The sequence below is a fragment of the Sinocyclocheilus rhinocerous genome, unplaced genomic scaffold (genome assembly GCF_001515625.1).
Source record: "Sinocyclocheilus rhinocerous isolate Xijiao unplaced genomic scaffold, SAMN03320098_v1.1 scaffold1050, whole genome shotgun sequence".
NCBI classification, from domain to species: domain Eukaryota; kingdom Metazoa; phylum Chordata; class Actinopteri; order Cypriniformes; family Cyprinidae; genus Sinocyclocheilus; species Sinocyclocheilus rhinocerous.
The window spans coordinates 12,820-22,414 of record NW_015651629.1 but is presented as its reverse complement, the minus strand read 5'-3'; the positions used below and the strand labels follow the sequence as shown (position 1 = coordinate 22,414).

The following is a 9,595-nucleotide window of genomic DNA, read 5'->3' as shown; positions in this document are numbered from 1 at the left end:
ATCGCATGCCAATGTGCATTGGCTCGTTTAGTTTACACTCGAAGTGGATTGGTCTCTCTAAGCGAGATCCCAATTTCGTCGGTCATCCGACGTGACGTCGAGAGTGACCGACTGAAAGGGAACTGATATGTACAGGTAAAATAAATTAGTTTTGAATTAAACGACACCGTGAGTGCTAATGTATTACACTTATGTGCATAACTTAAGGAATAACAATACATATCATGTGGCTTGTTGAGGAGCGGTAAAAAAGGTGAAAAATTCTACAGACATGCATAACTAGAGAGCAGAACTTCTTTTCTTACATATCGCACAAAAACTTCACATATTTTTGAATACTTCAATAAAAACTTATCATATTCTTGCATAAGACAATAGAAACGTTGCACACTCTTGTACATTTTCTTGCATTTTGCAATAAAAAATGTTGCATATTCTTTCTTATTGCAATAAAACGTATTGCATATTCTTGCATATAAAAACATTGCATAGTGCAATACAAAATGTTGCATGTTCTTGCATATTGCAATAAAAACATTGCATATTCTTGCATATTGCAATAGAAAATGTTGCATTTTCTTGCATATTGTAATAAAAACTTTGCATATTCTTGCATTTTGCAATTAAAAAAATGTTTCATATTCTTGCATATTGCAATAAAAACATTTCATATTGCAATACAAAATGTTGTATTTTCTTGCATATTGTAATAAAAACTTTGCATATTCTTGCATTTTGCAATTAAAAAAATGTTTCATATTCTTGCATATTGCAAAACAATAACTTTGCATATATTTGAAAATTGCATTTGAACACTGCATATTCTTACATATTGCAAAACAATTACTTTGCACATTCTTGCATTTTGCATAAAAAAATGCATATTATTGCATACTACTAGACAATATCTACATATTTTTAGCATATTGCAATAAAAAAATCCATATTCCTGCATACTGCAAAACAATAACTTTGCATATTCTTGCATATCGCAATAAAAACTTAAATAAAGGTGACTTGACTTGTAGATGCTGTTGTGCCGGCTTCATAATTAACTTTTGTAAGTGCAAAACATTCAGAATTGAGGGATGTACCGTATATTCATATTCATCTCCTCTTCCTCGTTCAGACTGAGGCGCCACATTCTCCCAGGTGACGATGATGGTGTGAGTGGGTTCGATCCCGTCATCAGAAGGAAATGCTTGGCCGATGTGCTCTGCGGCTCTCTGGAGCACATCAGGGCTTTTATCCTGGCGGAAAAAGACGTGACCGGCCCCATCAGTGGTGTCCAGATCTCCCAGGAAGGCTGCAATCATACCAAAACTGGCCGGCATCTTCCCCAGGTACTCAGACTCATCGGTGGGTTCAGCCAGAGATATGAAGCCATTGGTGCTGACCTGCAGAGTGTGTGACATGAAACATAAATAAGTAGACATCTAAACCAATATGAATCTGTTTTGGTTTTTTTATGACAGTGGCTTGGAGAGAAACGTCTCGGTTACGTATGGTAACCCTCGTTCCCTGAAGGAGGGAACGGAGACGTCACGTCGGATCAGTCTTCTTCTCTCAGTAGAGTAGTCAGGAGCAGAACGATGTGATCGCTCGGCTCCGAAGCGAAAAGCTGAATATGCGCTGCATCTGCTGCCTACTTATACTCACGCTGTGATCAGCAGCAGCTGGATGCAATAATCGCATGCCAATGTGCATTGGCTCGTTTAGTTTACACTCGAAGTGGATTGGTCTCTCTAAGCGAGATCCCAATTTCGTCGGTCATCCGACGTGACGTCGAGAGTGACCGACTGAAAGGGAACTGATATGTACAGGTAAAATAAATTAGTTTTGAATTAAACGACACCGTGAGTGCTAATGTATTACACTTATGTGCATAACTTAAGGAATAACAATACATATCATGTGGCTTGTTGAGGAGCGGTAAAAAAGGTGAAAAATTCTACAGACATGCATAACTAGAGAGCAGAACTTCTTTTCTTACATATCGCACAAAAACTTCACATATTTTTGAATACTTCAATAAAAACTTATCATATTCTTGCATAAGACAATAGAAACGTTGCACACTCTTGTACATTTTCTTGCATTTTGCAATAAAAAATGTTGCATATTCTTTCTTATTGCAATAAAACGTATTGCATATTCTTGCATATAAAAACATTGCATAGTGCAATACAAAATGTTGCATGTTCTTGCATATTGCAATAAAAACATTGCATATTCTTGCATATTGCAATAGAAAATGTTGCATTTTCTTGCATATTGTAATAAAAACTTTGCATATTCTTGCATTTTGCAATTAAAAAAATGTTTCATATTCTTGCATATTGCAATAAAAACATTTCATATTGCAATACAAAATGTTGTATTTTCTTGCATATTGTAATAAAAACTTTGCATATTCTTGCATTTTGCAATTAAAAAAATGTTTCATATTCTTGCATATTGCAATAAAAACATTTCATATTGCAATACAAAATGTTGTATTTTCTTGCATATTGTAATAAAAACTTTGCATATTCTTGCATTTTGCAATTAAAAAAATGTTGCATATTCTTGCATATTGCAATAAAACGTATTGCATATTCTTACATATTGCAATAAAAATGTTGCATTTTCTTGCATATTGTAGTAAAAACTTTGCATATTCTTGCATTTTGCAATTTAAAAAAATGTAGCATATTCTTGCTTATTGCAATAAAACGTATTGCATATCCTTGCATATAAAAACATTGCATATTGCAATAAAAAATGTTGCATATTCTTGCATATAGCAATAAAACATATTGTATATTCTTACATATTGCAATAAAAACATTGCATATTGTAATACAAAATGTTGCATGTTCTTGCATATTTCAATAAAACTGCTTAAGGCACAAAAGCAATGCTCACAGTAACCGTTTCTGGCTGAAATCAATGAAGGGATCAATAAAGCATAAAACAGCCCTGCTTGTAAACAACTGCAAAATCCAATATGTTTTTCTTATAAATGTTGTGGTTTTTAATAGCAAGCATACATTTTGTTTTGTTTAGTAATAATTCATACGAGTGAGAATCAATGGCTCGTGACTCTTTTAGCTGTTCTTGCATTAAATACAAGTAAAATGTCTGCTCTGAAAAACTGCAAATTATTAGATGTTTTTCTGCATCATAGCTTGAAGCCTAAAACAAACAGCGATGTTTTTCTGTGATCTTTCTTTCCTAACGGTGATGGTGCTCGTTACAGTCGAATGCCTTCACACTTCAAAAGGTGTTGTGCCATTTAAACTCGGCATGTTTGTGTGTGTAAAAGCTTTTCTTTAACGAGTTTCTGGCAACTACTTAAGTAAAACTGCAGGGAAGCCGCAAAACATGTGAAAAGAAGGTCTTGTCCAATCCCTTACTGCTTACACTAGATTTAAATCTAAAAGATCAAGCAATAATGGCAAACAAAGTATAACAAATAGTTCTGTAACAAAATCCAGACTGGCTGGCTTCTCAGGATCTTGAACCTTAAATAACGGAGGACGTTCTTCACACCAAAGTGATAAAATCAAACCCCCACACTCTGTGTTTGACGTCTGCTGGTTGTTGAACCACTAAACCGACATGCGTGAGTCTGGAAATACAGCTATTAAAACACAAGATTAGTCTACTTTAGCTTGAAACCATTTCAATCCAATGCTTTTCCTTTAGCAACAAAACCATTCAAGCGTCAAACGTGCAAAGAAAAACCCTGAAACCCCGATAACCGTGCTTTCATCCTAAAGAGATGCATGCATGAGTGACTGAAGCAGTTGGAAGAACACCAGCTATTGACTTCAGCTCGATGTAGAGTCTCCAACAGCTGAAACAAACGTTTAAAGGATTAACACACTTTTCTTGGGTCATTTGCAGTTTCGTCATGTGATCTGATGGAAGACGTCTCTGTTTCTAGGAGTCAGAATAATTCACACAAGTCTCAAATTACACAACAGATTTCCCTCAAACTTCTGCTATTATTCAGAGGCACTTTAGACAACATCTTATCAAGTTAAGCACAACTATTACTAAAGCTCATAGTTATGATCAGTGATTTGAACAAACCTCTAAGCCACTGGTTCTCAAAAAGAGGGCCAGATTTCTAAGTTGACTTAAAATTATTTAAAATATGCATTAAAGTTAGCTAAAAATAAAGATATTTCTGATTTTAATTCACCCCCTCAACAACTGATTTATCTCTGAAAAAAACAGGATTCATACGGTCTTGGACAATATAGATATATGAGGAAGATTAATTTTTAATGAAGTGATTGAAATGTTCTTAAATCTTAAAAGTTGTAAAAAGTTGTTATTCTAAGTTGTAAAAAATACACTATTTCAGTCTTCCTACTGCAAAATTTCATGTTTGATTCAATGTGTCATATACAGTTTCTTTGCAATTATGTGTTGAATTTACTAGCAATTTCAGAGTAAAAATGGTTTCTACGCCAAATTTTATTCAGTGTAGAGACTGTGAGCAAAAGATATTTTTTAAAAACCATTATCCTTTATACTTATCCAATAAATACAACATGAATCTTGAAAAAATTAAGCTCTTAAAACTTCTGAAATTGTGATATAGAAATTATTTAATTGTTGAATTTGTTGAAATCTAATTATTTAATTCATGGCTGCAGCTCAGCAGTGAATATTGCATATCGCAAGACAAAAACTTTGCATATTTTTGCATATTGCAATAATAAACTTTACACTTTCTTGTATATCGCAAGACAAAAACTTTGCATATTTTTGCATATTGCAATAATAAACTTTACACTTTCTTGTATATTGCAAGACAAAAACTTTGCATATTCTTGGATATTGCAATAAAAAAAACGTTGCATCGTCCTGCATATTGCAATAATAAATTTAGCATCTTTTTGCATTTTGCAAGAAAAAAACTTTGGATATTCTTGCATATTGCGAGACAAAACATTGCATATTCTTTACGCATTGCAAAGTTTATAGAAATTAGAAATCAGAACGTAAAAAAAATCTGATTCAATTTTTTTTATCCTTTTATCCAGTAAATCAGAAAAAAATTGAAAAATGTCATGCAAATTAGAAATACCACAATGCTTTAAAAACATTCAGCTCTTAAAATGTACAAAATCGTGATATTTAATTATTTATCAGAAACTTGAAGTGTTGGCTCTTCAATATCGTTGTGAATAACGGAGGGTTTTAGAGTCATAAAGGTCGAGATTCACTGCTAAACTTCAGCTCGTCTTACATCGCTACAGAAATTAACAACGATAACTCTTGGCTTTATGGAAGATGGACTGGAGATTGTTCACAGAATCAAAGAGTTTTGCAGTAGATTCGAGCGCTGACCCCACTATCAACCCCCATGAGCTCTTGCAGCTGCTCCTCACACATGCATCGCCTCAGGGGAGGCCAGGAGATATCTAAGCCACCTGGAGGAGCGACACAACCTCGACCCAGACGGCAGGGGTACGGGAAACAAACGAAGAGTTAAAGAAGAAACAGATCGTGTCTGAAGCATCGCTCGAATTCTATAGAGTGGTGACGCTCTGCATGCTACCAACACAATTCCCTATGGCAAGAACGGAAAAAGTCAAGGCAAATTTATTTTCATTGCACAATATGCATCGTTTCAAAGCAGCTTTATAGAAAGTCACACTGTTATGTCAATAATGCCTGGGCGATATGATGAAAAAAAAACAGAAAAATTTGTTTCTAGCCCTTTTTTTAGCATAAGCTTGAGTGCAAATTTGGACAGTTGGTGGCGCTAGAGGGATTGAGGTAGAGACTCCAAATATGGTGTGATTAATGTTCATTTCCCAAATTTAAGTAGACGCCATTTAAGTGACAGTGTTGGGAAATATAAGGTATGGCTTTAATTTTAATTATTAGTTTATCTGATTTCAGACAGAATTACTATAAGGTGGTGGAGTTACCATACTGTGGTTGAATTGCTTGTGTCATAGTGAATATTTTGGTTGAAAATTATTTATTTCATGGTAAAGATTTTAGTTGAAAATTATTTGAGTCATAGTAAAGATTCTGGTTGAAAAATTACTCGTATCATGGTAAAGATTTTGACTGAAACTTACTTATGGTAAAGATTTTGGTTGAAAATGAATTATTTATGGTAAAGATTTTAGTTGAAAAATACTTGTGTCATAGTGAATATTTTGGTTGAAAATTATTTATATCATGGTAAAGATTTCAGTTGAAAATTATTTAATGGTAAATATTTTAGTTTAAAATGACTTGTGTCTGTGAATATTTTGGTTGAAAATGACTTATTTCATGGTAAAATTTTAGTTGAAAATGAATTATTTCATGGTAAAGGTTTTGGTTGAAAATGAATTATTTAATGGGAAAGATTTTGGTTGAAAATGAATTATTTAATGGAAAAGAATTTGGCTGAAAATGAATTTAATGGTAAAGATTTTAGTTTAAAATGACTTGTGTCTGTGAATATTTTGGTTGAAAATGAATTATTTAATGGTAACGATTTTCATTTAAAATTACTTTTGTCATAGTGAATACTTAGGTTGAAAATGACTTAAATCATGGAAATGATCTTGTTCTTATTTCCCATCTCTAAGTAATTGAAACAGGTAGCTGCTAGAAAGTCAAAAACACTTCCCATATCTTTTGTTCTTGACGTCCAATCTAAAACCAAGATCTAGAGGAAAACCAGCAGAGTACCTTACAATCCTGAACTAATCCTGAGGTTCCAATGGGAATGGGAGCTCCTCCTACTTTTTCATTGTGTTCAAACCAGGTAACATGGCAACCTTTGTTGAAGACGGTCCATCAGGAATGTAAATGCAGTTAGAAATGAATGGACCACAGCTGGACAGGAGGAAGTGCTTATATAAACCTCTGGGCTGGAGCCATCAAAGTCATCTACACTGAAGCCTCTGGCAAAACGCCAACGATGCATGGAGACAAAACGAGAAGGCCATCACAGAAACATACAATGGCACTTCTGTCTACCGAGAGATGGACAAAAGAACTTCTTGACTTCTCTTTCTAAGAGCCAGTGTTTTCTGTGTTTTTGCAACAACAGGAACGTTCCCATGAGTTCTGTGGAACATCCCACATAAGGAGGGATTCATTGGCTATCAGTGGACAAGCCATATGGAAAATGTCATTCCCAGAGGAAGTTGTGAGATATCGCTAGACAGTTAGTGTATAAAAACCAACTGCTTTGGCAGATCATAAGTTGGAGGCGTTCCTAGACACTGAATATTACGTTAGTAAGTCATTCTGGTCAACGCTTCCAAGCTGATTAAATGAACCTAATTGAGAAACATCTTAAACATTTTGTATATTGATTGTCTCCAGATTGGCTTCTGCATGGTTAGATGATTAGTAAACAATGACACTGTTAAAATTTTAAAGTTTGGAAATTGCTGGAACAACAGACGTTCGTGTTTGATTGTTAACAGAGGAGAAAAAGCTGTAAAACCATCTCAGTGATTGAAAATATCATGCAAAGGCTCCAACACTCCGGTTTTTTGCAGCAAAGCGAGAAAAGGACCATTTTTGGATCCCGAAAGAAGTGTACAGTTCTCAAAAGAACTTAGTGTGAAGAACATTTTGTCCAATTCCAAAGATTCCAGACGGAACCACCATTTAATGTCAATAAACCTTTATTTTAAGAGTGTAATATGGAAAAACATAAGCATAGAACCAATTTGGTTAAACACTAGAGCAATAGAAAGCTGTAGATCTCTGATCAACCTCCAGAACCCAAACATGCAAGACTAATGAGCACATTTATAAAGAAACCACATCAGGACAGACACCTAAAGTAAATATTTATGTCTCTCCCCAGTGTTTTCTTTCCATGGGGGGCTTTTACTGTAGATATACAACTTCCGAGACCAAGAAGGAGAGAAAGTGGGAGGCAGACATCTTAATATGAACTGAATAACTGCTGGATTTGTAGACTATAGAAAATGTTTAGTGATCAACAGATGACTTTTGAGAACACTTTTGCTTTTTTGGTCAATAGGAGTTAAAGTATTTTAGCAAATACAAAACATGATCCCCAATAAGATGCTTATAGAAATGCATGCTTCCTCTTGGATCTCTTGGGGACAAATTGTACGATTTCACTTCATTCATTCATTCATGCATGCATACAGATAATGAACTTGTGTCGGTTTTAACCTTTATAAATAATCTGTATACACTAGTTTCCTTTATTTAAATTAATTAGCCAATTTAAACATAATCACTGGAAATATTAGGGGAAACGCGTTATAATTATGAATATGCTTAGCGCGAATAAAAAAAAAGAAAAACAACAAAGAGGAAAAACTTTAAATGCATTTTGAAAAGTTACTTACGTAAACTTTGTCGAACTTTCCTTTGAAGAATAAGAGCGTTTGCTCCAGCTCGAGCTCTCGAACCGAATCGGTTCCAGAATCCAGAATCTGGTCGCCAAACCGGATCCCGTAATCGAAGAGCTGCTCCTGGATCAGACACCGGACCGACACCAGCAGCAGAGCCAGAAGCCCAACACTGCGCAGAAGAGCCATTATACAACTCTAGAAACCCCACATATACGTGCGTTTATTGTCCGTCGGAGCTCCGGCCAGGAGTGAACGGGGATGAACTCTAGAGGTGTGAGAGGAGTTCATGAAGGGCGGAGTTCATGGAGGAGCCTCGGAAATCATTTACATTACTGCGGAGATTTGAACCCTCGAGACAAAAGGTAAGGTGGGGGAGTGCTCTTACCCATACTAAAGTCGTTTAATTCTAGGTATTTTCTACGTTTAGAACATTTACAAGGATTTCTCCCAATATGGGGACAGGAGAGCTGTCAGTCAATAAATGGGAAAACAAAGTAACTGGCATTATTTTTTTGAAAAAGTAACTCAGATATTTTCTTGTAAATTAAAAAAGTAATGCGTTACTTTACTAGTTACTTGAAAAAAGTAATCTGATTACGTAACTCGCATTACTTGTAATGAGTTACCCCCAACACTGTTTACAAGTGTGTCAGAGTAGGTAGGCCTATTTTTATCTGGCGCTAAAATCGCGTTCAACTGAGGAGTAACCATAGCAACAGCGACTTCAGTTACTACGTTGACAAAAATAAGAACTATCGCCATTTAGGATCACTTCACTATTAATTTATTTCACAACTACATAAAAATAAACTTAAACGAGTATTTAACAACGGAATCGTCAAAGACTGTCTGTGAGGAAAAAGCGTAGCCTATACTGTTAAAATATGTGTTGGATTTTCTCGAATATCTTAAGTACAAATACTAGAGTGGTTTAATTCCACATAGCCTATAAGTGACATTTTTTACAGTTTCAGTAACTTTATAGGTGCGTTAGAGGCAGAGCAGGTATTTTCTTTTGGCAATGAAGAGGTAAACGTAGCAACAGCAACGTTAAAATCGGACAAACATTGGCAAAAATAAAAACTGTCGCACTTTACTATGAATAAAGTATGTATCACTTTACTATGAATTTAACAACTGCGTAAGACTTAACAGCTGAATCATCAGATAGCTATATCTGACTGGGAGAAACGCTTCGAGACAGCCTACTGTTGTTAAAATACTCTGGATTTGTTGGAATA

General features: G+C 35.0%; 1 protein-coding gene across 1 annotated transcript in view; it reads right to left on the bottom strand.

Moving 5' to 3' along the window:
- Positions 1–8,576, bottom strand: part of LOC107713227 (nidogen-1-like) — a 47,169-nt gene extending 38,593 nt beyond the window's left edge. Inside the window, exons 1-2 of the mRNA XM_016518677.1 lie at positions 8,349–8,576; positions 1,095–1,397 (exon numbers count right to left, since the gene is read on the bottom strand). Coding sequence (XP_016374163.1) covers positions 1,095–1,397; positions 8,349–8,540 — 495 coding nt within the window. The 5' untranslated portion in view covers positions 8,541–8,576. The remainder of the gene's footprint in view (positions 1–1,094; positions 1,398–8,348) is intronic.
- Positions 8,577–9,595: the final 1,019 nt, after the last annotated feature.